Source organism: Catharus ustulatus, chromosome 21, assembly GCF_009819885.2.
Source record: "Catharus ustulatus isolate bCatUst1 chromosome 21, bCatUst1.pri.v2, whole genome shotgun sequence".
Classification (NCBI taxonomy): domain Eukaryota; kingdom Metazoa; phylum Chordata; class Aves; order Passeriformes; family Turdidae; genus Catharus; species Catharus ustulatus.
In genome coordinates, this window is record NC_046241.1 from 264,673 (window position 1) to 292,198 (window position 27,526).

A 27,526-nucleotide genomic window follows, 5' to 3' on the forward strand; every position below is an offset into this window, starting at 1 on the left:
GGAAGGCTGGTGAAGCTGTCCCACCGTGGGAGTGAAGCCATTTCAGAGCCTGTGCCTTTGCCCATGAGCAAAGACAGCTCCCAGCACAGCAACCATTCCACACAGTGCTGCTCAGCACACAGGGCAGAGGGGGGCAGGGCCTGGGGCTCTCAGGATGCACACCAAGCTCTGTGTCACCCTCCTCTCCTGGCACAGGATGAACAACCTCCACAACAGATTCACTTCTCCTTCCCTACAGGCATCCCTGGTGCTGCCCCACAGTCCTTTCTGGGCAGCAGCACCTCCTGGTCCATTCCACACTCCAGCACACAACTACCCATCACACACTCAGCGAGGGCTGGACTCAGGTTCCTGTGCCCCACAGCTCAGCACCCTCCTAACACACCAACGGCATCAAACCAGTCCTGTGGTCTCTCCTGCCCAGCTGGCACTGCAGCTGTCACACACCCTCCTTGCCTCCCAGGGCACGGAGCAACCAGCAGTGCAGAGCCATAGCACTCTACAGCACACAACTTCCAGAAACATGGAGATCTCAGAAGGAAATCCTTGATAGCTGAGCCAAAATCCACAGGAGGTGGAGCTCAGGCAGGGCAAACCATTGTTTTACTACAGAGAGCTCCGGATGTTGGCTAAACTGGTAGAGCAAGAGCTGCACTGGTTTCCACTGGAGTCCAGACAGCAGCAGTTCAGACACCCAAGTCCCTGCAGGGAATCTTCCATATCCCACAGCCTGCCAGTGTCCACCAATCCTCTCCTCATGAAAGATGGCTCCCATCAGACACCTGGTTTCCATTCAGAGCAAAGGTTCCTTTTCAGGAAGGGCTTTTCCCATCTCTGTGCCCCCTTCTCTTGCTCTGAGACCCACCTCCCATCTCCACAAGTGGGAGATGCCCTGGGCAGTGCTGGCTCCACACTCACTACTCTGAGGTCAGGAGGGTTAGAGGCCCGTGAGATCAACGATGGCTTTAATAAAGATGGCATCATCCCGCACGTAGGAATTCTTGGCTTCCATGACGGACACGGGGCAGAAGAGGGGGCAGCCACTGGCGATGTTCATCTCCGTGACAGGGCGTTGGAAGGACGAGGACGTCACGTCAGGGCGGAAGGCGTCAATGATGTGCTCCCGGTTATTCTGGTCCAGAAGCATAAGGGTGACCTGTGGGGAAAAGGTGAAAACAGGGGAGTGGCTGAATAAAAGACACATGGAAGCCTACCCCAGTGACCTGCTGTGACACGTGCAGATACCAGCAGCAACAGCCACCCTGCGCACCTGCTAATCAGAGAAATGGCTCTGAGTGGGACCAGCAGAGAACATCACCTCAGTAACACCCTTCAGAAATCTTCCCCATCCCCACATCCTGCCTGTTAATGGAAACTTCCCTGTGGCAGCACAGGGCTGTCAGACTGACTGAAAACCTACACCTTGCTCTCAGTACCAACACTGTGCACAGGTTATTTCCCTGAGCCAGGGCTGTTTTCCTCTCCGCATCTGCTTGTGCCCACTCAGTCTCCACATGTTTTGCAAACCTGCAATGCCCAGGAGCTGGGATCTGAGCTCCTGACATGGAGTGAGCACCCACTGTCTCCAAGCTCTGAGGCCACCACAACCTTCCCTTGCCCTCAATCCCTGCACAGGCTCTGTGGGGTTCCAAACACCCCATGTCACCCCCTGGCCCCACAGCACAGCTGGTGCTCTCAGCACACCTAGAGAACCCCCATGGCAGCCAACACAGAGCCCTTCCTCTGCCTTGTCAAGCAGGACAGAGTGACAGTGCCGAGAAGCTCGAGTGGGTGCCAAACCAGAGGGGCTGTGGCTGGACACAGTAGGCTCTGCTCCAGACCCACCTTCTGGTTGAAGGGCCCACCGCAGCAGCGCGTCGTTGGGGTCCCTTCATCACCACAAAAAACAAGGACAGGTGGGGGTCCCGCGGCCGGTGCCGTCCCCATTCAGGTACACACGCAGACACATCTTTGTAGCCATACTTGCTGGTGTAGAAAGCTGCCAGAGGAAGTGTGGAACAGGCACAGTGAGGGTCCAGTGCAGCACAGCCTGGCACCAGCAGATCTCTCTGAACTCTGAGGGCCCTTAAGCTTGGAATATGGGAGGAGCCAGGTCTGGACTGCATCAGAGGTGGTCTGGAAAGCCCAAGGCCAGGTAGTGCAGTCCCTGGCCTGAGCAGATGCTATGCACAGAGCAGTTGCTGCTGGCCCACTAGCTGTTGCCTCACTGCCAGGGGAGATCTGCCCCAGAGTTGGGCCAATCCTCCTATACCCCAGTGCTGAAGGAGCTGTGGTTCATGGCAGTAACATGGGTGAGCAGGAACAGCCTCCCCCCCCATAAAGCACCTGGCTGGAGGCAGAGCACCCTCAGCACCCCAGCTGTGAGCTGGTGCCTCTGATCAGGGCAGGGGCTCAAGCAAGTGAGCTTTAGTTCTCGACTGGATCCCTACAGCATGGCTTGGGGCATGGCTGGATGGATTCTCAGGCACTCTCCTTTTCCAGCAGTCCTGGAATGCCTGTGGTGGGGTCACAGCTTGCAAGCGAACCTGCCACAAGTCACCCTCCCAGCACAGAACAGTGCATCTGGGGACTGGTGAGGCTCAGTGGGCACAGGCAGAGATCAGAGGTCACAGTCAATATTTTACTGCAGACTTAGTCCTTTCCCAACAGGCAGACTATGAGACACTGTTGCTCTTCCACAGGGCAAGGAGCAACAGATTGGGTCTTTGACACTGCGTCCCTCTTGGCAATCCCCCAGCTCATTTCCTCTGCTCCTTCCTCTCCACCTGCTTCACCCAAAAGCTCTTAGGACAGATACCCCTTAGCTAGTCCAAGGACAACATCCTTACTGCCCCTCTGGGCCTTCTCAGCACTCCCATCCCCTTTGAATGTAAAATCCATCGAGGAACAGGAGGAAGGATGGTTCCAGAGTGGTAAGAGTAGCCAGGGAGAGGAATCAGGCAGCTGAGTATCCTGCTCTCCCTGGCCCAGTCAAGGAGCAGAGCAAAAACCCAGCAAGGCCTTTCCCCTTCCGCCCCCAGACTGACAGGCTTCACCCTGGCTTGTCTCAGGTCAGGCCCTGAATGAACCTTCCTTGTACAATTTGCTGTTTTGAACTCCAGATTTTGCCCTTTGTCAAACCCTGTGTCAATCATTTTATCCTCACAACACTGCAAGCAGGAACTCTACTTCCTTTTCTTTAACACAGATATCAGCTGGTATTTCCTTGCCTTTACATTTAATGCAAACCAAACAATTACAGCCAGTTTGCTTTCTCATCCCATCCACAAACTGCATCTCTCTCCTCTCAGACCTCTCTTCCCTCTTGGAACAGCACTGCTCTGCCTGCTTCACTCTCCAAGTCAAAACACCCCCTTCCATATGGAATAATTTTTTTCAGCCTGATTTTCTCAGCCTGGCCTTGGTAGCATCTCCCAAGCAAGGGACGTGCCACAAGACCCAGACCCAGCTAAGATGCAAAAGATTTTGGGGATTTTGCACACCTGGAGAGAAGATGGCAGGAGAGCGGCCTGTTATTGCCTCCTGACGCTTCCGGGCAAACTCCGTTATCTTCCAGATGAAAACTCCATCGTAGGTGGAAGCCTCCATGTTACGGATCTTCTCCTCCATCTCAGCCATCGCCAGATCTTTGAGCCCAATGCTCCTCTCCAGCTGCCGGACCTGCTCAGTGGGACACACGGTGCAGGTTAGAAACATCTCTGGGGCCTGGGAGTGCTGGCAAACCCCAGCATCCCCTCAGGGCTGCTCCTCAGTGAGAGACTTTCTCCAGAATGCACAGGGAGCACAGGAGGGAGAAACTGAGCAACATAAGCCTGAAGTTTCCTTCTGCACCCTGTTACTCTGGACAAGATCCATCAATACAGCTCAGTGCCTGAACTGGAAACTTTCCCGTAACCAATGTAAAACTCCTTCCAAGGAGCTGCTCCATTGGCTGAGCAGCACAAGCAGTGAGGATGGGATAAAAAATCCCCAATAACTCAGCATTGTGACAAAACTAAACTGAGAAAGAAAAGAACAGAACCTACACCTTCTGGAGGGTTTGTCCCTGCCAGCTCACACAGGACCACACCAGATCAGTGGCCCAGAATACACTGCAACTGGTACACTGCAAACTGCACAGCTCCAGGTGCCAGGAACACTAGGAGCACTCCAGAGGGACTGTGCTGGAGCAGACTGGTGGAGGCAGCTCCTTCACACCTCCAGCCTGTTGCTGCAGGCAGCAGCACTGATGGCACTCCTTTGGCAAAGGCAGCATTCCTTTGGAAAGGTCTGGAAGGTAAGCAGCCCCACAGATTCAGTGAGATGCGGCGCAAGAAGATGTAGTGAAATTCTGGGTGCTCTGGCACTAGTTGGAAAACTTCGCCGAGGAAGAACCCCTCAGTATATTGCCCAGCTTGATCATTAACAGAGATCTGATGCATTACACAGGTCAGTTAAAATCTCAGCTTTTCCAGGGAGCTGCTGAGGGTTGGGGACAGGCACAAAGGGTATTTTAGTTCTAGCCTTCAGATTCGTGGAGTTTCAGGGCCAGGTGGTGAAGCTCTGCTAGCCCATGACATGAAAGGAAAGAGCCTCTGCTGGGAGTGCCTGGGAGGCCAGGTGAGCAGTTACACACCTTGTTGCTCAGCGTTTCGATTTTCTCCTGGTCCAGCTGGTGCTGGCGGCTGTAAGCTTCAGCAGTCAGTGATACTCTCTCCACCTCCCGGTTGAGCACACAGACCGATGTTCTCAAAAGTCACTGTTTTCCTCTCAAGGGCCTCACACATTCCCAAGAGCTCCAGGGACCGAGAGAGCTCTGACTCTGAGCACAGTGAGTTTGCTGCCAGCAGTGGGGAGCTGTTTTGTGATGAGGAAAGAAACAGGAAGGGATTTGGGGTCCCCAGCACCAGTCTTGAGGCTGAGCACAGAGCTCAGTAGCATGTAGAGATGCTCTGCCAAACACTTCCTTTCATGTTCCAGGAGCTTTTCATTTTCCACCTACATGAAGAGAAATACATCCTCCATGCAGCATATGCAATCTACACTGTCACATCCACAGAAGCAATTCCTCCTATCCAGGTCACAATATCAGCTTTATAATTTATAGGGGAAAACAGCAAAGAAAGAATTTTTAAAATGTGTTTTGGTGGAGGTGGTGGTGGGTTTTTGTTTTGTTTTAGAAATGCTTCAAATCACATACAATGAGAGATGCTAAACACATCCCTCAGCTGTACTGGTCTGCTCTGCCTTCCTTCAAACCCCTCCCCAGAAAAACTCTGTCAAATGTACTTAACAGCAACAAAGGACCAAAGCCTCCACGTAACCCCCCGGAGGAGGGATTTATATGAAACAGTGGGACCTGCAAAAACTATGTGACTTAGAGAAATATGGCCTGGCCCCAGTTCTTCATTTTAAAAGTCACTGTAATCACAAGTCATTACACACTTGCTTGGATCCAAAGAGGCCTTAAAGCTCATCCTGTCCCACTCCCTGCCTTCGGCAGGGACACCTTCCACTGTCCTAGGCCTGCTCCAAGCCTCAATGTCCAACCTGGCCTTGGACTTCCAGTGATGCAGCGACAGCCACAGCTTCCCTGGGCACCCTGTGCCAGGGCCTTCCCACCCTCACAAGGAACAATTTCTTCCTAAAAATCTCATCTAAACCTGATCTCTGGCAGTTGTGAAAGCCATTCCCCCTGAAAGCAGCACAACCACCAGAGTCCCAAAGCACTTAGGATGTTCTTAAAGTAGGAGATTTCCTTCCACAGGAATTTCATTCCTGGGACACCCAGACTCTGTACAGCAGATTATTTGAAGCTCCGTGTGCATGGGCTTAATCAAATACCTGAAGGTAAACACATGTGAAAGTTTGGGCAACAATAGTTTTGGCAGGTGAACTCTAACGCTGGACTGAAAACACCCAAGGTAACCCAAGAGAGGAGCCCTTACCACCTCAGCACAGCCCACAGCCTCAAACGGCAAGGGTACTTTGGATCTGCCACACGTCTTCACGTGGTCCCGAAACTAGAAAGACAGGAAGGAAAGGCAGTTAGACCTTATGTGTCCCCAGTGCTCCCTTTCCATCCCACTGACATTTGGGAAACTACAAGCTGAAGAATGCCCAAGCTGTGGCTAATCACCAGCTGCCACAGTGCTCACTAAGCCTGAGTTCTGCCCACCATCAGGCATGGCTTTTGCTGGAATACAAATACAGCCCTGACCCCTGAAGTAAGCTTAATTTCTCCCTCTCTCAATGGCTGGGAGGTCTCACTGCTCACCTGCAATGCAAGAGAGAAAATGCAATGGGTACAGGTACAGGCTATGGATGCAGAATAATGAGCTTCCCTGAGGGCTGAGGAATGGGAGGCATAGGCAACAACCCCATGAAACAAAGGCACATTTCATTCCGGGCAGTCCACACAACTCCGGTCAGGATGAGCTACAGGTGGATTTTTACCTTCCATCCCAGCATCACACTTATGCAGAGAGGTGCCACTAACCCCTCAGCACAGAGATGACTCGTTCAGGTTCCCACACAGCACATGATTAATCCAACAAGCACTGTCACAGCTTCAGCTTGGGTTTAGTACATCCCTCTCACATGAGATACCAGAGCTCTGTTCTGAACAACCACCATATTCCCTCCCCACTTAACTCCTACATCTGCTACAACAGATGTCAATTAAAATTGGTTTTAAACCACTTTTTTAAAGGCTTCTAGATCCATCTGGCTTGTGCAATGAGTTGCGTTAGGCAGAGTTAAACATGGCAGCAAATAATCAACAAGAGTTTGAAGAGAAAAACACAGGAGTTAATTTTAAACACAGGGTAAATCACCATGGGGATCCCATGAGCTGGCTCCCTGCAGGGCTTCAGCTTCCCACGTCCAGATAAGACAGGCTGTACCCCAAACCCCAACCTGCAGATAAGGTGGGCTGTACCCCACCCTAGCCCCTCCTTAGGCCACCCATTTAGAAGAACTCTTTTGCTCCTCTTTTTGCTGCCTCTGCTCCCCTGCCCTGCTAAAGGGCTTTTTACAACACTGCTACTAAAAGTATTCGCCCATAGAAGACAACATGTTTTCAGAAGTATGTGCTGTTTGAAAATGTTTCCCAAAACATTAATTTTTCAGACTTTTGAGCCTTGTTCCAAGAGCCAGCAGCCCAGAGATGCTATGGATTCCATTAGATGATTAATTAGATATCGATTAATGTAGCTGGAGATGGGGTCTCTTTCCAAAATTGCAGAAGTGGATAATGCAGTTGCTCTACGTAGAACATACACCCAAGAGTGCAGGAGCGTGCGCTTCCCAGAGGCTCTGCCCCCAGACATGGTTCCAAGGGAAATGGCAGTGGCAATACCAACACTGGCCTGCGAGTGCCCCAAGCCACATTTTCCCTCACATCCACCCTTAAGGAAAACTCATATCCACACTAACAGCTGCCACTCAGTTGTGGGGGAACACTTCGTTTCCTAATGGACTCTGTACCTCCCTGCTCCCAAAATGCCAAGCTCAGCCCATCAGGACACAAAATGCCCCCGCAGCACAGGTCGGATGGATACCTTCTCCCTGGGAATCTTCTTCCCACAGCCTTCACAAGTCAGCGGGAATTCAGGGCAGACTTCATCATGAGCCTGTGAAGGAACGTACAGGAGATATTTGTACTCAAATAAAAGCCTCATGGAGGTTTGTGATGGGCACAATCACACAGGGCTGGGTTTATACCTTACTAGAGCCGAGCACTGGATTTACCAACCTAACTCAGATCTTGGTCACACTGATCTCTCTGAGCTGCTGACTCATCCTGTGACTTCCAGGCTATCCCAATTTCGGGTGCCTACATAGCCTCAACCTCTATTTAAAAGCTGCTGCAATGATTTTTTTAAAAATCAAATTATTGCTTTGATGGCCAAGATAATCAACAGGAAACTCCATTTATGGCTCTGCCAGGAGAAGACACGTTGAGGCAGGTTGAGTGGAGTGAGCCACTACATCAGCAGGGTATTTTGGGTAGTTTTTCCACTGTAATGGTTATCAGTCCGCTGAGGCATAGGCCCTGTGCCAGCTCATCACACGCCGGGCTGAGCTGTCTGATTGTATCTTCATATTTGTATTAGAATACCATTTTCCAACCAGAAACAAAAATATTTTTAAACTGTTTCATTTACCAGTCCCTTCATACAAGCACAGACCCCTGCAGCCAGAGTCAGGGTTGGGTGATGGCCAGAGAAGTTGAACAAATGACCAGGGCAACATGATGCTGTCTTCAGTAGGCTCTTGGGCAACAGTGCTAGCTATATGGAATGCTGCAACATGCCTCTGCTTCTGTGCCATCTCCACACTGCTTAAACCTTCTTGTTATACACCCACCAGTTGAAACAAGGCATTGGAAACACCATGAATATGCAGATCAAAACTCAAATTAAAAGATAAGAGCACTGAAGTCTCCCGGTAGGGACGGGAAAAAATTCCAACCAGGAGCATTTCCAATACAGCCACCTGAAGCCAGATGTTTGTTTGAAAACTTGGTCACATTGAATCTCTCTGTTGCCTTCTGTGGGAACATGCACAACCTCACCCTGTCACAAATCAGGAAGCGGAAAGTGAAACCAGCAGCAGCTCCACTCTGGCTTCCCGGTCACTCTCTCCTTTTTATGCTTTAAGTGTGTAACTTATGCTCAGCATTTCACTCTGTGTCCCTCAAGAGATGAGCAACCAACCAGTGGGGTTTGGGGGGCACTGCTGCCCGCATGACACTGCTGCCCACCCAGATGCTGCTGCCCACATGGATGCGGCTGCCTGCAGAGGAGCAGGAGGCCGAGTGCCCACCTTTATCTCACTCACTCCCACTTAAGAAGGGGCTGAGCCCTTTCTTCTACCCACCTACTGCTGTCATGTTCTAGAAACACCCGATAACATCTACCCCATGACCCACAAAGCACTGACAGAACAGATGGTCTGGCTGAAAGAAGCAAACTGCACTGCAGAGGCAACTATTTTAAAAGGGAGTATTTTAAACTTATGGTCTCCCATGCCAACGTGCTGGGTGTGAAACTACCACCCCCTCCACACTCCCCACCTCCCAGCATTTATCCTCCATCCTGACTCCCCTCAGCACCACGATGTAATGCCCAAAAGTAGGCAGTCCTGCCTGCAGCATGGGAAGGAAACCAGAGCCACTGAGCTCAAAGTGCAACTGTTCTGTATGTAGATGGTTAAAGACACCCAGAAGCTTCAGCCAGTGCAGATCCAAACATTTCTGTATAAACAGTTTCAGGCTCTTCTGGAAACCCCTGCTCCTCCCACCCCATGTGGGTGTCAAAACAGAGAGGGATGGTATCACTGCTGGAAGAAATCCAACCCATCCTGGAGCTAAGAGCAGGGGTTGGCACTTGAGCCTGATCTGCCACACTCCACTCCCCCAACAATGGGGCAATCCTCCTGTTTACATCTTTCCCAAACTCACAGCTGTAACTTCTGCTACAGGGATAAGCACCACTGACATCCAGACGCTTGCAAAGTTTTTGGGAGCTCTAGAAAGCCATGGCTGCGAGTGGGGCAAGGCAAGAGCAGATAGTCTCCCAGAGGGAACCAGAGTACAAACCACGTTGGACAGGTGACAGAGCGAGGGGACAGCCATGCAGCATCCAACAGCAGGAGCAGAAAAATCAAATGGAGCAGAGCTAATAGCCTTCAGCAACACCTGTTCTACTCACTGAACTACAACCAAAGATGCTGATTGATCCACACATCAATTTCTTTCCCTAAAAGTAAACAGACACAACCCCACAGCAACCAGGCCATTCCTTGGGAGCTGACCAGAAAGGTTAGAAAATCAGACACCACTGCCCATTAAGGTCCAGGACAACCGAGAGGACCAGAGTCAGGAGCTGTGTGTGAGGGAAATCACAGAATCAAGGAATGGGTTGGGTTGGGAGAGACCTTAAATCCCACCTCATTCCACCCCGCTGCCATGAGCAGGGACACCATCCACTATCCCAGATCATTCCAAGTCCCATCCAACCTGGCCTTGGACACTTCCAGGGATGGGGCAGCCACAGCTTCTCTGTGCCAGGGCCTCACCACCCTCACAAGGAAGAATTTCCTATTAAAATCTAATCTAAACCTCTCCTCTTTTAAAACTGCTCCCCCTTTTCATGTCACTATATGTCCATGTAAAAAGTCTCTCTGCATCTTTTTACAAGCCCCCTTTAAGCACTTACAGGCTGCAGTGAGGTTTGCCCAAAGCCTTCTCTTCTCCAGGCTGCTCAAATGGGCTGAGCTCTCCCCTCTACCTGCAGGCCCACTGTCAAATGGAGCTGCCTGTGTGTAACGGGAATCCCCCACCTCAGTATCAGAAAAGCTGTATATTTTTAAAATTTGCAGTATTTGCAGATGAAGTTTCTCTCCAGACACTCAAGCAGCAGGACAAGGCAGTTTCATCTGGGACAGCAAGGGCAGCACTCTGCACTGCAGCTGTGCAGGGGAGTGCAGACATACAGAGAGAAAAGTGGGTTTTAATAAGGGCAACTAATCCCTGGAGCACACACCAATCATTCCTGAGGAGGCTGAGGGCAAACCTCACTGTGCTCTGAAGCTTCCTCATGAGGGGAAGCTCCAATCTCTGCTATGTGTGCCAGTGACAGGACTAGAGGGAATGGCTGGAGCTGTGTCAGAATGGGGTTAGAATGGATAGCAGAAAAAGGTTCTTCCCCCAGAGGGTGCTGGGCACTGCCCAGGCGCCCCAGGGAATGGGCACGGCCCTGAGGCTGCCAGAGCTCCAGGAGTGTTTGGACACCACTCCCAGGGATGCACAGGATGGGATTGTTGGGGTGTCTGTGCAGGGCCAGGAACTGGACTGCATGATCTTTGTGGTTCCCTTCCAGCTTGGGATATTCTCTGGTTCTAATACAATGCCAGGGTGAACTGCTTTGCTATTTCTCTCCCAGCCAATAAGGAAAACTGCAGGTTAATCTGATCACCATTTCATCTCAGGGCATTGCTGAATTCCATTTCAGCTCTGGAAGAGGCTTCTGCTGGAAATCATTATCTCCATGGTGGACATGCCCCTGCTGCCTGGCTGCTCTGCTTATAACCTGCCACATCCAGACAGGTCCAGGTTTTTGGAGGTCTTGTAACCATGTCAGGAATACATCATAGATGTATTCCCAGCATGATACTGGGCTCCCCCTCCAGTAAAGGGACAAGAAGGCAGCTGGGAAATGCCACTATTGAAGCAGCTGCTGTGATTTACCTCTGCCAGAGCCTGTGGGAAGGTCACAGCAAAGGGCAGGGCTGGCAGAGGGACAAGGGACAGCAGGACAGACTTAGAGTGAACGGCATGCTGCAGCTCTCCTGCAAAATCCCCTGATCTTGGAAAGTCACTCCATTAAGTCTTCTCCAAACACAGCAACAGTAACCATAAGCAGACAGTCAAGGGCTTGGCAGCTGGAAGAGAGCAATAAGAAGGAAGCAGAACTACCAGGATGGCAGAGGAAAGCCAGCTGCCACAGCAGTTATTAGGGTACAGCAGTGGCTATCAGGGCTCGGGTAGCCTCCAGCCTCAGCACTGCCATGTGCAGCACTTCACTCCTTGGACACGGTAGCCTGGCTACAAGGAAAAGGGTGGGCCCATGAAACTGTAGACAAAACACTGAAAATGGGTCTCCAATGTAAAAGAGAGAGTTTTGAGGGAACCTGAATCCTATGTGCTAAGAAGCATCAGCTGCTTTGTGAACCTCTTGTCAGTTCCCCAGGGGCTCCAGAGCCTGCAAGGGAATGTGCCACACAAGGCAAGCGCTCTGGGATGCCCTGCTCTTCTGAAGTTCCCATGCCCTTCTGTGCTGCAGCTCTTCCTGCCAGGGAAGTCCTAAGCTGGTTCTATACCAGGCTTGCTTGAACCTTTCCCCATACAGGCGAGTCAGGCTACCAGGTGTAGGAGACTGTAGGAGGCTATAGGTGGCAGTGGACTGGACAATCGGGACAGATGGAGAGATCTCTCAAGCCAGGTCTTGGAACTTTATTGCAAAAGGGCATGGGTGAAAGGGCCCTGATCGGAGCTGCTAGCTGAAGCAGGACAGTAAGAGAGTGGGGGGTAAGAGAAAGGGGTAGGGGGGTGGTAAAAGAGAGAGAGCTAAGAGAGCAAAGAGTACAGAGAGTAAGAGAGCGAGGTTCCCGTTACAATACAATAAATCTTCTTCTGTGTTGAATATTCTAATTTCCACTAACCAATCTAATACAAGATACAAATCCTACAGCATTTACATACAGCCTATAAGAATCATTACCTTACCACACTGTGTTACACTTTAAACCCTAAAAACTACTCTTTGGACCCCTTCTGCCAAACTGGTAGGGTCTTCTCTGACCTTTGGACCTGCTTGTAAGCAAAGAGATTGCTCAATCAAGAGGGGATTGCTTTCAGCCGGCCATTCTATTGTTTTCTAGTGATTTAGTAACTAAGGTTTGGTATCTCAAAGATGGCTTTCATTTCAATCTTGCCTATGGTTTCCATATTCTCAAAATCTTTTGCCAGGCAATCATATTTATAAGGTTTTCCTGACTCATCCTTCCCAACAACCAGGCACAGGGTGACCGTGGATGATACAATTCCTCCAAAGCTATGTTCCCCTGGCCCCTGGAAGTTGCTATAATAGATAAGTTATCCTAGATATCAAGGTTGAGCCAAATTCCTTAAGAATTTGGTCACTCTCCTAACACTTTGGAAGATAATTGGTTAGAAATTAGTCTATGTAATTGGTCAGTTCACCTTTAGAACTTCTCAGATTGGATGCTGTTCTTTGTATAAACTTTTATTGGTTGTAGTTTGAATCCTCCCTGAACCTATAAATATAGCTGTCTGCCCTTTGTTTGGAGAGAATCCTGCTTGACCCCTTTCACATGAAATAAAGACTCTTGTGGAAATCGTCAAGTAAGGCCTCCGGTCTTAACTTGGCTGATGAAATGTGAGTTTTCTGAGAGACAGCTACATGTTAGCACTCTCTGGCAAATACCATCAGGGACCGAAAAAAGAAAACCACAGGTGACCACGTGCCCAGTTCATGCATGGAGCCCAGCAACACAAGGCTGGAAATAGGAACCCACTCTGTAATTCCCAGCACCAAACAGGAATGGGAGCTTTGTGAGACCATCACGCAGGCTGGTGCCAGTCACAAACTTCTCTTTTGCTGGGACACGCTACTGACAGATCCAAACAAGTTCACTTGGCATCACAAATATTCAAGCTTCAAAGAAACTGTCAAAACCAAAGATGAAGTTTGCATGAGTAGGTACTGTTGGATCCAGATGGGCAGGTAGTGAGGGCCTGCACACCCTCACTGCTGCTCAGTGCCCTGGTGCCCACCCAAGTGAGGACAAAAGGCAGCAGAAGCCTTGAGGGGGTTCCTGTGGGCCTGGCTCACACTTCTGTTCAGACCCAGGGGAGAAACACTTGTTTTCAGTGTTCATCAGATGTTAGGGTGGATCAGACAGAGGTTTGATTTGGGGACTGTTGGCAGAGGGACACCAAGGCAGTGTTTCAGGCACTGAAGACAAAGGCAAGAGCAATTTCTTAGGGTGGGAGAGAGTACAAAATGCATTTGAAGCAACAGCAGGTTTCCTGCCATGTTTTAAATTAGGTCCTGCCACTCCTGGCTGCTTTCAACTATGAACAAGCATGAAGTGGCGGCACACTCGAGGATGCTTCTTCCAAATCCCTCCACAATTCCCCCAGCTGTATTCATGGTGAGAGGTTTTCTCACAGTGTAGATGGCACACTTAGTACTCACCTCCACTTGAAACCTCGTGACTTATAGCTTTTCATTCTCCAAGGGGCAGATGTCAAAACTATTAATTTTTGGGCCACCACAAGAACGCTGAGCTAGTTTCAGAAGCGAAGAGCAGACCCTCTACAGCTGGGGCTTTCCAACCCCCTCCCACGCACGCTCTCTGGCACTCCCCATGGCTTTACCTCCCACCACAGGTTTGGACGGGAAACCGCCTGTGTCTGGGCAGCCAGCTACACTAACAACTGTGGGGACTGTAAGCATGGCTGGGATGGGTTTGTGGGCCTCAGCTCCAGCTCTGGAAAGTAAAGGTGTGTCTGATCCCTTTTCCAAAAGTGGAAGGTTCTTTTGGTCACCTGCATATGCAAGTCGGAGATTCTCTCACCAGAAGACAGACTGGTCCTGCTAGTCAGGCTGGAGCTAGCTGCAAACTGCACATCACCACCAGGCCAGAATTCAAAGCCAAAACCTTCAGAAGAAGACAATAAATGCTGTACCAGGTTTTAAAGAGAAGGTTGGTCACCCTAATACAGGAGCACCACGTGTTCCTGCCACAGCTCCTCAAGCACTGTACCCCACACAGACAACACTGATACAACACTCAGAGGAACAACTATGTGGAGCAGGAGACAGACAGGAGAACAAGCTTCAAAACCCAACAGCTCTCCTCTAAGCAATGTGCAAAACCATTAAGTTTCAGACTCAGCTAAAAATCACTACCAAAACTTGTTGGGACATTTCTAGGGTGTGATTGGGAAGGAGGGGCATGAACTCGGTGCACAGGAGGAATCCCTGGCTCAGGACCCCCAGGAGCACTTTTGAAGAGGGAGTTTTCCCTAGATAAGGTGTAGTAGGGGCTCTACAGCATCTCCTAAGTATGAACAGGGGCAGAAAGGAATGCCTGGTTATCCTGTTCTTCTGTGCCAGAAGGGTATAGCAGACATCCTTTCTGACAACACAGGCTTTTGAGTAACATCACTTGGGTTTGGAGTTTTGCACTTTCTGCAGCCTTCCAGGCTTCACTTACAAAGAACTTTCTAAAACCAAAGTGACAACAACAAACTCGAGGAAAGCACATTCCCTCCAGCATGGATTAAACCAGCTTGTTCCCACACCTGACTGTAGCTCAGACACAGGAGCTGAGCTCATCTGAGGCCCACAAAACTTAATTTAAATACTAATGTCATGTTTAAGGTTAAAACTTAGTTCTCCTTCTTAAAATTGGACAATTTCATTTCCTTCTGTCTCAGTTAATTCTGTTTCCAGCTGAAGAGGGCTGAGTTAAATCCCCTTGGGGCAACCAAGGGGAATGCCAAAGCTGACCCCATGTGTACCCCTTCTCAGCACCCTCTTCCCATCCTAGTCCTGAGGAGAAGGCAGAGGAAGGGAAGTGGTGGGACGAAAAGCATAGATAATAAACAAAAGGTGCATGAAAACTGACAATGATATGTTGATAAACAGGAGATGGATGTGGCAGCTAGAGGCACTGCAAGGCAGAAGGAAAAACACACCAAAGCTGAGGAACCACAAACTCCCTCTTCTGGATATCACCAGGAGCGTTTTTGAGGTTTTTCCTTTCGCTTTAATGGGCTGGGTTTAATTTCTGCAGTCCTCCTCAGATTCCTCTTGAATCTAAAGGCTCATGCCCACAGTCTGATTTTCCAAAAGTACCTGCACACAGACTCATCAGGAAACAAGGTCACTAATAAAGGCAAAAACCCTTCAGCCCCCCCCACAAACTACTTTATCCAAATGCCACTAAATATTTACAAACTCTGAAAAATGCAGCCATAAATCCAGACTTAAATATTTCATATGGTCCACATAGCTTGAAGCAGAAGTGCAAGTCATGTCCAAGCAGACCACACTCATTCAGTTTCGTGTTTCCCTTTGAGAGCTAAACTTCAGTCTGCTTGAACAGAAAGCAAAACTGAAATCCGTTTTACTCCTTTTTTTGAGGCTCAAGCTTTCCAGCTGCAGAACATTTTTCCCCTGTGCATGCCCTGGTATGATTAGCAAACCAAAAGTGACAGTATCTCTTCATTGGCAAGGAGAGAGCGGCCTCTCAGCACAACACACAATCTTTAAACTAGAAAACAGTGAATTCACTCTGAGGGACTTTCCATGTCCTGACGGAAATAGCTCTGAGGGACTTTCCAGAGCGGGAGTGCTGAGCTACTGCAGGACGTTACCACAGCACAGCTACAGATGCAGCTCTTCTGTATCAGGCAGCTCTGCACTGTGGCCCTGAAGGCTGGTTTTAACCTTAGCCCAAGGTACCAAGAGGTTCTGGGTTAAGGCAGCCATTCAACACCTCCTTTCCTAACCCTCCTCAGTCACACACATGGCTCTGGCAGTGTGGGGACAGCCAGTCCTGATTAAATACCACAGCTCTTTGGCAAGGATCTGGCAGGAGATAACATAAGCCAGACCTTGCCTCCTCCCACCAGTTCCTAGGAAAGAGCCAGCTTTTCCTGAGAGGGCACAAAACAACCTCATTCCTTAGGCTGAATGCCACCAGGGCAGGAAGCAGTGGTGACTCAGCTCCCGGTCACTCAGCCAGCACTGCTTCAAACCCCCATACCCCCTGTATCACACACATTCCCTGAGACTCATAAAAACCCCTGGCAGGGAAGATGTGTGCCACAGGCCCAGAGCCCTCACACTCCAGGGCCACACCTCTATCATACATCCTTTGTCACAGCAAATGCCAAACTGGGGCTTGGGAAGATCAGGTGGAGAATAAAAACAAAGCACAGACTCATCCATTTAGGAGCTCATCATCAGCTCTGTGCAAAGTTCTGGGGCATCACATGCTCCTGCAGCCCCGGTCCCAGGACAGCTCGTTTCCCATCTGAACTCCCAGTCGGAGCTCTGGCTAGACTCAAGCACTCAAACACTTGTCAGAATGCATAGGGAGAACCTTCGGCAGTTGAAGATTTTTGCTGAGTTCTGCAAGAACATGCTAAGCCTTTTTTTAAAGTCAAAAGAAAAAGTTCAGCACAGCTCATCAGCCACAGCTCAATCAGCACTGGAAGTTGCTAAGAGATATAATTTGGTTTAGTCTAATGAAGATGAGCTCACTATAATCATTGCAGAAGACACTGGACTTCTGGGCACCAGTAGAAATTAAAACATGGAGAAAACAACCTGCAGACAACCACCAGCACAACCTGAGCCTGAAACCTCAGTACCAGGGTATCCTGTTCTCTGACATGCAATCCCCAAAATCTGTGCTGTTGGCAGTGTTAAGCTTTTCACCTGACACTTCTTCAGTCATACATCCACACCACGAGCCCCTCACAGATGTAAAAATGGGGGTTCACAGCAGCAGAAGCATTTAGCACTGACATCCTCATCTCTTGGACTGAGCTTTGAGCACACAGCAGAAGGCTCAAACAGCAAGACAAGGAAGCAGAAGCATCTCTCTCACAACAGCCTCAACAATCTGGACACAATACTCAGGCCTGATGCACAGCTATTGCTTCTTCCTTCCACCTGGCAATGGCATCATCAAGTGAATCCCAATGTCAGCCTGGACAGACCAAGGTTTCACCTGTTCCTGAAACACATCTTAGTCACTACCAAAGCTCTATGAACCACCAGGCTATGATCTTTATCTGGAGTGAGTGGTAGAGGGAAGCGAAATGATTCCTCTTATCTCAGGCCTCCCATGTGGTGTTTCTGCCATTCCAAGAGGGATGACAAAACTGTCCTTCAGGAGCCAAAAGTTTTACATATATTCACATGCTATGGACCAAGCATCCACAGCCATGACTAAAACCTGGATAAAAAAGCTAGTGGGCTCCTCAAGGAGAAACAAGGTGGAAAAACCATCCTGTCCAGCAGCCTTGTGTCCCAGAATGGCTTGGGGTGATGGGTGACCAGACAGTACCCAACATCCAGTCCCACTGCCCTGGCAGCTCTGGAGACAGCTGGAATGGGATCAAGTGACTTTCTGTGAGCTGATGGAGTGCAAAGAGTTTTAGGTTCACATAATACAGAGAAATTCACAACCATTTCATGGCACAGCAATTTCTTGACAGTCTTGTATAGCAGAAAAGACCTGCAAAGAGAGCAGGTGGTTCCCATCATGGAAAGAACATGCTCAAGCAAACCTGAACTGATCTCAGTCCAGGCTGTGCCCTCAGCAGGGCAGACAAACCCTCACTCAGGGAACCTCTCCAGCTGACAGTGAAGTCCAGGGATTTGACAACTTTTCCCCCACTGTCAGTGGGCACAGACAACACCCTGAGCCATCCCCAAAAACAGAGGAAAGAAGGATGCAGACGTGCCAAGTCTTGCTTTGGCCTGTACCTCGTACTCTTTGATAGTTCCCTTCCAGGTGCAGCCACTGTTGATGCAGACAGCAGGCAGACTCTCCACTTCCCGCCGCGCTGCGTTGTCTGGGAAAGCCTGAAATGGAAAAAACAAGCAAGCCAAAAATATTACTGAGGGATTGCAGTTCTGATCAGGACTTTGAATTACTTCTGAAAACTCCTCCCAGACCAGTTGCCCCATCAACCCTCAGAGGTGTGTTAACAACAACCAAATTGCTGTGACAGCTTTAAGTAGGGCACCACTACACACACGTGACCTGGATTTCAGCACCAAGGAGTCCAACACAGTAATCACCCTTCTCACTGTGGAAGAAAAGGGTTCCTAGGAACAAGGGGTTCTCAGAGCTTGTGTTTTAAAAAAAAACTGCAACTGGTGTTACTGACACCAGTGATCTGCTAGGTTTTTTTCAACGCATTTTTCCTTACCGAGCTTGTTTCCAAAATAGAAATTCCTTCTTCATATATTCCTTCCTGGATACAGCTGGCACACTTTTGAGGTCCAGCACTACCAGACAGAAAAACAATCATCAAACACAACAAAAAAAAAAATTTACGATTTAACAATAAATTGATTTCTGGTAACTTTATGAAATTTTCTTATTTTTAAAGGAACATATTGAGTCTTTGCTTGTGTATATTTCTGACACCCATTTCTAATTTTTTTCTTCTGCCAATTAATCATTCTATCAGGCTTCCCTCACTCAAAGGTAGGACTGAGAACACAAGGAAACTTCTCTGGAAGCCAGTTTGTGCTTAAACCTCTTCCATTTTGACACAACAATGAAATGATGACTTCATTAGTGTGATGAGGGCTGAAGGAGATGGGTGATATACCTGGACTGCCTCCTCAGTGGCAAAAACAATGCAGGGGATTCTGTAAAAAGAAAACTTTGAAGCAGCAACAAAGGCAAGTCAGAGATTACACACTCCCTTAGAGAAGAAGTGATGCTGAACCTCAGTGACTGAACACAGCTTCCTTACTGAAAAGGTCCTGAAAAATAACACTTTCCTCTGCTTTTGTTCTTGAAAATGCATTTTCAAGCATTTTGCCTTTCCACTGAAGGCACAGCAGTTACCTGATGATTTTCTTCAGGCAGTAGGAGCAGTAGCGATGGCCACACTGTGCCTGGAACGGCCGCCTCAGGATGTTCTTGCAATCGGAACACAGGTATTTGACCTCCAGTTTAGTTCCCAGGATCTCCTTTGCAAACCCAGGCTGGTTTAGATCCAAAGAACCAGGTGGAGAAGAGTTTGCTGCTGCCATGTGAACAAAAAGTGCCGGCTGTATCTCCAGAGACTGAAAATAAAAGTATTTTCTCAAACTGATTATAATTGCATGGGGGTGATTTGTCATACAAACAGATGTTACAGATTATTAGACTGCTCCCTAACACAAGTAAACATACTGATGTAAACCACACCACAAGAGTGCCTTCACCTCCCAAATATGGGAGGAAACTTGAATTTTAGAACTAAATCCAGAACACAGACACAAGAAGGACAGACCTAATAAAACCTCCGTCCGAAATGACAGAAATGAAGCCTGTCTAGAGATATCAAGACATCTTGCTCCAAGTGAGGTGAAAAACTGTCTTAAAGGCGATGAGAAGTAAATACAATAAGCTCAGTTCAATAAAAACCTTTTGACCACCACAGCCTACCAATGCCTGCTTTCACACTTGTCAGCGGTCAGGAGGGACCAAAATTCTGCCCAGAGGTAGCTGGTCACAGATGTTCCTGGGGGAAGCCGGGCACACGAATGGAGCCCAGATATAGTGGTGGTGCCCAATCAGGCACAGAGGGTTGTCCAGAGGGATGGAAAGTGAGGACATGAGAGGTACAAGCTGGAAAGGAGGAAAATAATAAAATGCTTTTGTTTTGGCAGCTTATGCATCTCACACTTTCATTCCCTGTGACCGCATGCCACAGCCACCTAAAACACCTAAGGAGCCCATCCATGGAGTCCCGTGGCTTGGGTGGGAGGGGAGCTTAAAGCTCATCTTATTCCACCCCCTGCCATGGGCAGGGACACATTCCACCATCCCAGGTTGCTCCAAGCCCTGTCTAACCTGGCCTTGAACACTTCCAGGGACGGGGCAGCCACAGCTCCTCTGGGTGCCCTGTGTCAGGGCCTCACCAGCCTTACAGGGAACAATTCTTCCCAATATCCCTCTGGCAGTGGGAAGCTGTTCTTCCTTGTCCTGCCATTCCATGTCCTTGACCAAAGTCCCTCTCCAGCTCTCCTGGAGCCCCTTTAGGCACTGGAAGGGGCTCTGAGGTCTCCCCGGAGCCCCCCCCTCTACAGGCTGAACACCCGCAGCCTGCCCCCGGGAGGACCCTCCACAAGCGGAGACACCGCGAACCGGAGAAGAGTCCGGGGCTGCCCCGTGTGGCCCGGGCTCCCCGCGGCCAAAGGGCTCTCTGCCAGGCCGGGCTCCCGGAGAAGAGAGGCCCAACCCCGCCACTCCCTGAGGGCCCCGCACTCACCGGCCCTCGCTCCGCGCCCGCACCGGAAGCGCCGCCAGGCCCCGCCCCCGGACACGTGGGGCAAGATCTGGCCCCGCCCACCGCCAGGGAACGGCTCCGCCCCTGGCAGCGCCCCGCCCCCGACACGCCCAACATACCGACACTCCAACTCTCTCCCCTCCCGACACCCCGACGCCGCCAGCACTCCCAACACCCGCAATGCCATCACCCACCCCTGTACTCCCAACACCCCCACACTGACACCCTCGATCCCACAACATCACCCACCCCTGCATCCCCAATGCCCCCAACACACCATCATCCATCCCTGCACCCCCGACACCCCGACACCCACCCCACCATCACCCACGTCTGTGCCCCCAACACCCCCACATCAATCCCTGTCACTGCCCTCAACACCCCACTGTCACACCCAGTTATGTCCCCTGCCACCCCTACTGTCACTCCCCCAGTGTCACCTCCCCTCAGCTCCTCAGTCAATCCCTTACTCCGTCCTCTGTCACGTCTTCCCCAGCACCACTCCTCGCTGAATCCCCCACTGTCCCCTGCTATATCCCTGCCTCAGGCGATCCTGCTGGGAATGAAGTCAGACCTCCGGGACGCCCCCACACCCTCCCAGGACTCCTCATCTACCCCCTGGGTTCCCTCATCCATCCCCTGAGCCCACCTCATCCACCTCCTAGGACCTCGTGGGTCCCCTCTCCCATCCCAGGGGCTACCCATCCATCCCCTGGGACCCCCTCATGCATCCCCTGCACCTGCTGGAGGGGACCCAGAGGGACTGTGGTCCCACCGGGGACAGCCATCTCACGATGCACTCCCCAGGTAAGAAGCCACTGGTCCCTTGAAAACGGCTCGGAGCGAGCCCTGGCACCCTGAGAAATTGTTTTACAATCTCTTTTGGCCATTTTGGGTACCAGTGGACCCTCGCCTACCTGCGCACAGAGTGCCATGGTCACTTCGTGTCCCGTGGCGCCGGCCTGGGGGACAGGTGGAGACCAGCGGTCGGGAAGGATGGGCGGTGGCAGGACGGGGAGGACAGGACGGCGATGGCCGGAAAAATGCCGTGTAGGGGAAGCGCGCGGTGCAGCCCGCATTGAGGTCACGGCGAGGTGCTTTTCGCAGGGGAACTTGTTCGGCAAAAGGTCACAGCAGCAGGATTTGTCACCCGGGGTCCCCAGCCTGCCTGCCCCCCTAGCCCGGCTCCGGCGCGGGGTCTCCGGGGCTTTACCGCCTGCTGCGCTGGCGGGGCGGGGATGGGCGCGCTCTCACTGCAGGGAATTCACCCGCTGCCGGGGAAATCCTCGCCGTCAGAGCCGAGCGTAGTGACAGGGCAGTGACACAGGCGCCAAGTTGAACTCTCCCGGGAGCCTGGCTGTGAACACGGCGCCGGAGAGAAGCAGTCGAAGTGAAGGGCGCGGCAGGGCCGTGGGGGGCTCGGGGACACCGAGCCCGTGGCGAGGGGCCAGGTGCTGCTGCTCGGGCACCATCAGGGTTGAATGCTCCCGTCAGGGAGCCGGGGATAGCGTATCCCCGCGTGTCGGCACCGGGAATGGCACGGGCACAGCTCCCCTGGGATGGGCACCGCTTCACCCACTGCACTGCAACAGCCCTTTTCCCGGCTCAGCCGCACTGGTCTGTGAACACCGGCATGGAAAATTTGGTGATGTCAGCCAGCGAAAAAAAATCTTGTCTGCATTTCCTGAAATGACCGTGACCGGGCAACAGTGCCGGGATAGGACGGGTTAGTCCTAAAGGGACGGGAAACCCGCACCAAATGCCTGCTTGGAACGCCCGCCGCGGGACGGGACTATGGGGCTGCTCCCAAAGACGACAGGTGGGACAGAACGTCCTGGAGCTGCTCACGATAGCCGTGGGACGGGATGGGACCACCTGGGGCTGCTCCCAATCCTGCTGTTGCGACACCCCGGCTCCACTGCACGGCCCAAGGAGACAGTCTTGCACCCCACTAATGTCTCACCTCCAGAGCTGCTTTCTCCTGTTCCCTGGGAGCCGGGGCCAGCCTGTTGCGGTGACAGATGACAAAAGACAGATGACAACCCCCCATGCCGTCCCGGCACCTGATGGGAAGACCCCACAAAAACCCGCCCGAGGAGCGTCAACTCCGTGCCCTCTCGCTTCAGAAATTACAACAGGAGCAGCTTTTCATGCCTTTACTGCGAAACTTTCTGGGTGATTCTGATGCAGTTAGGGATTTTCATCGAATCACAGAATATCCACAGCTGGAAGTGACCCACCAGGATCATCCAGTCCAACCCCTGGCCCTGCACAGACACACCAATAATCCCAGCCTGGGCATCCCTGGCAGCGCTGTCCAAACGCTCCTGGAGCTCTGGCAGCCTCGGGGAGCCTGGGCAGTGCCCAGCACCCTCTGGGGGAAGAACTTTTCCCTGATCTCCAGCCTTTCCCTGGATCTTGTTCCTGTTACAGACAGCAGAGATCGGAGCTGCCCCGCGGGAGGAGCTGCAGCCCCCGATGAGGTTTGACCTTAGTATCGCCTTCTCCAGGCTGAACCAAACCAGTGCCCTCAGCCGCTCCTCCCTTGGTCACTCCTGACCATCCCCATGCCCGTGTCGGTCCTGTGGACGCTCTGCCGGGCTCCCCGCAGCACCAAAGCCCCATGGCACGCCCTGTCCTGCCGGTGCCCGCAGGCGCGCCCGGTACCAACCGGCCGAGGGGAACCGGCACCGCGAGCCGCCGCACTGCGCATGCTCGACTTGGCTCAGCCGGGCAGGGCTACTGGTCAAGGGGTGTGACAGCGCCGCAGAACAAACCAATCCTTGCCCGGTGCTGCATGACTGGCAGGGCCGACAGCCAATCTTAGTGTGTACAGGCACGAGCCGTCCTCACCAGGTTGGCGTGAGCACCAGCCAATCGCATAGCGAGCGAGTGGTTGGCAGGGCGCTGCGCCTATCAAACGGAGCTGCGTCACGCCAGGACGCTGTTAAGCCTACAGTCCGGGCAGGAGCCCCGGCCCCGCCCGCTGCACTCGCGCCTGTCCCCGCCTATGAACGGCCGTATTTCCTGACGGGCGTGCACCTCGCCCTATCAACGGGCGCCTCGAGGCCACGCCCCCGAGGCGGGTACGGGGCGGTGCCCGGCGGCGGGCGCGGCCCGGGCGGGGTCGGAGCGATGGCGGAGAGCGACTGGGACACGGTCACGGTGCTGCGCAAGAAGGGCCCGAGCGCGGCCCAGGCCAAGTCCAAGCAGGTCAGCGGGGGGAGCGGTGGGGCCCGTGAACGGGGCCGGGAAGGCGGCGGGCCTGGGCGCGGCGTGGTCGAGGCCACTGCTCCGAGTGGCGCCGCGCGCGCCGCACTCACCGCGCACCTTCGCTCTTTCCCCAGGCGATCTTGGCGGCCCAGCGGCGCGGGGAGGACGTGGAGACCTCTAAGAAGTGTGGGTATCCCGCGGGGAGGGCTCGGTTTGGTTTGGGGCGGCTGCTTCAATGGGGAGAGGAGGCACGAGGCGGCCCCGCCCGGCTGAGCCAACGATCCCGAACTGGGCCGGAACGCGCAGCCCTGGGAGCCGCTGGGATGACACCCCTGGAACTGCCCTTTAGCTTCTGGTTACCCAGAGCAGAGCTCTGCCTGATTTTGGCAGAGATGTTGGAAGAGCTTTTATGATCACAAAACTTAAGCTCTCCGTTTTGGCAGCTTATTTGTCTTGCGAGTTTGAATGGCTGCCGATCTTCCTATGGTGCAGCTCTTGAAAAATTCCTTGTTTCTTCTCCGATGTAAATTGCCGTGTTCTCTTACTGTAGGGAGGCGATTTTGATGGTTGGAAATAAATAGAGAGATGATCCTTGAAGCTTTATTGGGACACCACATTCAAACTAGGGCTTAAATACTGTATATAACATGAGAGAAAACAATGTGTTTTTGAAGCTCAGTCTTTCAGCTAAGCTAAGTACAGTTAGACTTTACTTATAAAAAGTGTCAGAAAATTGCTTACAGGTCACTTACTTGTGCTGCCTCATACCTGAGCAAGCATGATTCAAGTTCAAGTACTGACCCCTCTGTGCTGCAGCACAAACATGTGTCTGCAGCAAAGTTTGAGCATTAAATCCCCAAGTAAAAGCAAGACTTGCCCTGTCTGATGTAAAGATTGGGTGTGAAGTAGGGAAGGGAAGGACTCTGCATGGCTAGGTGGGCATAGCACCATGAACAGGGCTAAGGTAATGTTTCCTGATGGGCAGGATCTGGGTGAGATCAATGTTCATGTTGGTACGTTGAAATCCTGACAGGTCCCTGGGATCCTGGGCAGCTGAGGGCTTGGGAAAACTCCTTTGATACTTTTTGGCACAGCTCTGAGCCTTTTTTTGTTTGTCCTTGGTTGTTTTTTTGTTCTCACTTCAAATGACAGGGGCGGCAGGCCAGAACAAGCAACACTTCATTACAAAGAACACGGCCAAGCTTGACCGTGAAACAGAGGAGCTGCACCATGACAGAGTTTCCCTGGAGGTGGGAAAAGTGATCCAGCAGGGCCGGCAGAGCAAGGGCCTCACACAGAAGGACCTGGCCACGGTGAGTGGAGCACTTCCAGATGAGGGTGGGCACCTTTCCTGTTCCCTCACAGGCAGCTGCAGTGGGATGGTGTCATGGGCTGGAAGTTTGGGGAATACAGCATCTCTGGTTTCTGATGTCCGTGCAGCTTCAGTTGTCTGGGAAAAGTTTTGAGGTTTGTCTGTGCAGCCCGTGAGTCCCAGGTTTGAGGCAGAGCCTGTCTGTGGCTGCTGAGCTGGTGGGAGGCTGCTCCCCGCTTCCTCCAGCAGCTCACACCAACCTGAGAGGTTTGTACCATCTGGGCTGAGCAACTCCCTGTCTGAAGGAACAGCAATCCCTGGTGTTTGTACTCCTCCTGAAATGGAGGGAGGTCAAAGTCTGTTCAGGATGGATGTCACCAGTGCTGGGACACTGCATGGAGGTGTTGGTGGGAATGGAGTCAACCTGGGAGCAGCACTTTGTCATCTGTCGTAGCATAATGAGGGGCCGTTCCTTACCTCTGTGAGTCCCGGGGGGCTGCTGCTGAGTGTTGCTATGTTTGAGACTCATCCTCTCTTTTCAGAAAATCAATGAAAAACCACAAGTTATCGCTGACTACGAATCAGGACGAGCAATCCCAAATAACCAGGTCATGGGCAAGATCGAAAGAGCCATTGGTGAGTAAAGGGAGACTTAGAAATACTGCCATTGTTTGGAGGGGTGGTTTGAGGGAGGGTATTTACCTTTTTCCTGTGAGGAACATTGCTGGCTGGAGTTTTATTGTGGGTGTGGTGCCATTAAGTCTTGTTCTGATAAAACCCGGATCTGGCTGAACCAGTACTGGGAGCTCTTGATCTTTGTCTGTACCTTCATGCCTGTGGCTATGCCCTGGGGACCATCCCTGTGTGCTTGCCCCCAAAACCTGTGAGATGCTGAGACACTTGGAAGCCTGATTGCACTTGTGGAAGGATTTGTTCTTGGTTTTACTTTCCTGGGCTGGTTCAGATCCCATCTGATTGGTTTTTCTTTGAAGTTGGTCTGGTGCTCCTAGAAACAAAAGTAGGATTCTCTTGAACTCTGGTTCTCCTCCTCTCTTTCTGGATGTTCTTTTCCTTGAGGCTGAATTTGGTGGAAATAAAAGTTATTGGGTGAATGATTGAGTGCTGATGGTGGTGGTCTCCTTTGTCTTATTCCAGGCCTCAAACTGCGTGGAAAGGACATTGGAAAACCGCTGGAAACTGGCCCCAAAGGGAAATGATAACAAAGCCTCGAAATCGGTTTGCTCAGACTGATCTGGTTCTCCTCAACCACTCTGCATATTGCCAAGCTGAACAAGAGGGTTTCAGACTAGCTTTGGGGGGAAATCTGCTGCATCTGTACCTGCTGTAAAAAGGCAACCTTAAAGAAGCAATTTACCTGATGTTTGTTTTTCCTTGCTCCTTTTCAAAGATTGAGGATCTAAACCCCAAGAAAAAACCCAAACCCTGCCTCTGGTTTGCCAGAAAACATGTGCATTGTGGTGTTAGCAGCAGCTGATGTTAAGGCACTTAGGGTGGTCTGAAATATGATGATTTAATTGAAACAATTTGGGGGATGGGTGAGATGTATTATATATAAATAATTTGGGAGAATTGGGGCTTGATCAGAAATGATGACTCAGTCGCTGTATCTCAATGAGTTTGGTTTGTTCTTTCCAGCCTGTTTTAAAGAGATCTATAATAAAGTTTGATACCCTTCAGTTGCCATGGGGAGCTGCTGCATGTGATCAGGGGTTAGTAAATGTTGTGGCTAGGTGTGACTGGAACTGCACCACCTCTTCCTTCTGGGATTGTAGTTAAAGGGACATCTGAGGTGCCTGGGATGAGGGCCAGCACTGTACTGTCTTCCCTGCGTCGTGAATGGTGCAGCTTGGCCAGCAGCCTGGGGATGGAATCAGTGCTGTGGAGGTGAGGGGAGGCTGTGGGCATCTGCAGAGCCAGGCTGGTGCAGAGACATCAGGTGAAGCCTGAGCCCTCCTTAGCCTTCCCAAGCTCTCAGCTCTGTTGGGCCCTCATTTCTGCAAGCAGCACAGGGCTGTGGGGATGGTGCTTGGCATGACTGAGGCATCACCTAAGGGGGATACAGCTGCGTGAGACGGAGACAGGCTCTGGTCACAATCTGGGAAAGCAGGATGTCCTTCTAGCTGGACATGGGGTCTGGGGCTGGCAGGATACTGGGGACTCCTTATTGTGCAGGGACTGAACTGGGCTGTGTGTGGGGCTGATTTTGGAGTTCACAGTGTTAAGATGTAGAAGCTGGGTGTGAGGGAGGGGTCCTGGGCTCCAGTGTGCAGCAGGGGGCCCAGGCCCTGAGCACAGCCTGCACCTCAGGAACATTTTTGGGTTTCCCAGTGACGTTTATCAAGTGCATTCAC

The 27,526-nt window shown here is 51.5% G+C and overlaps 2 protein-coding genes across 2 annotated transcripts; one reads left to right on the forward strand and one right to left on the reverse strand.

Annotated features, from left to right (window-relative positions):
- Nucleotides 1-581: 581 nt before the first annotated feature.
- Nucleotides 582-22,890, reverse strand: TRAF2 (TNF receptor associated factor 2). Its single transcript, XM_033077375.1, is given in 16 exon segments — nucleotides 582-1,156; nucleotides 1,846-1,860; nucleotides 1,862-1,885; nucleotides 1,887-1,919; nucleotides 1,922-1,972; nucleotides 1,974-1,999; nucleotides 3,504-3,681; nucleotides 4,637-4,741; nucleotides 4,743-4,877; nucleotides 4,879-4,998; nucleotides 5,949-6,023; nucleotides 7,563-7,634; nucleotides 18,102-18,200; nucleotides 18,551-18,629; nucleotides 19,201-19,421; nucleotides 21,547-22,890. Coding segments are annotated over 16 exon segments (1,614 nt in total). The 5' UTR covers nucleotides 21,709-22,890; the 3' UTR covers nucleotides 582-937.
- Nucleotides 22,891-23,725: 835 nt separating this feature from the next.
- Nucleotides 23,726-26,856, forward strand: EDF1 (endothelial differentiation related factor 1). Its single transcript, XM_033077793.1, has 5 exons — nucleotides 23,726-23,842; nucleotides 23,977-24,028; nucleotides 24,995-25,155; nucleotides 25,697-25,790; nucleotides 26,310-26,856. The coding sequence occupies exons 1-5, from the start codon at nucleotides 23,765-23,767 to the stop codon at nucleotides 26,369-26,371; spliced, it is 447 nt and encodes a 148-aa protein (XP_032933684.1). The 5' UTR covers nucleotides 23,726-23,764; the 3' UTR covers nucleotides 26,372-26,856.
- Nucleotides 26,857-27,526: the final 670 nt, after the last annotated feature.

Bases quoted from the DNA above. Each gene is read 5' to 3' on its own strand.
- EDF1 (XM_033077793.1), top strand. From the start codon at position 23,765: ATGGCGGAGAGCGACTGGGACACGGTCACGGTGCTGCGCAAGAAGGGC. The intron at 24,029-24,994 runs GTGGGTATCCCG...TTCAAATGACAG, and splicing joins CGTGGAGACCTCTAAGAAGT to GGGCGGCAGGCCAGAACAAG. The intron at 25,791-26,309 runs GTGAGTAAAGGG...GTCTTATTCCAG, and splicing joins CAAGATCGAAAGAGCCATTG to GCCTCAAACTGCGTGGAAAG.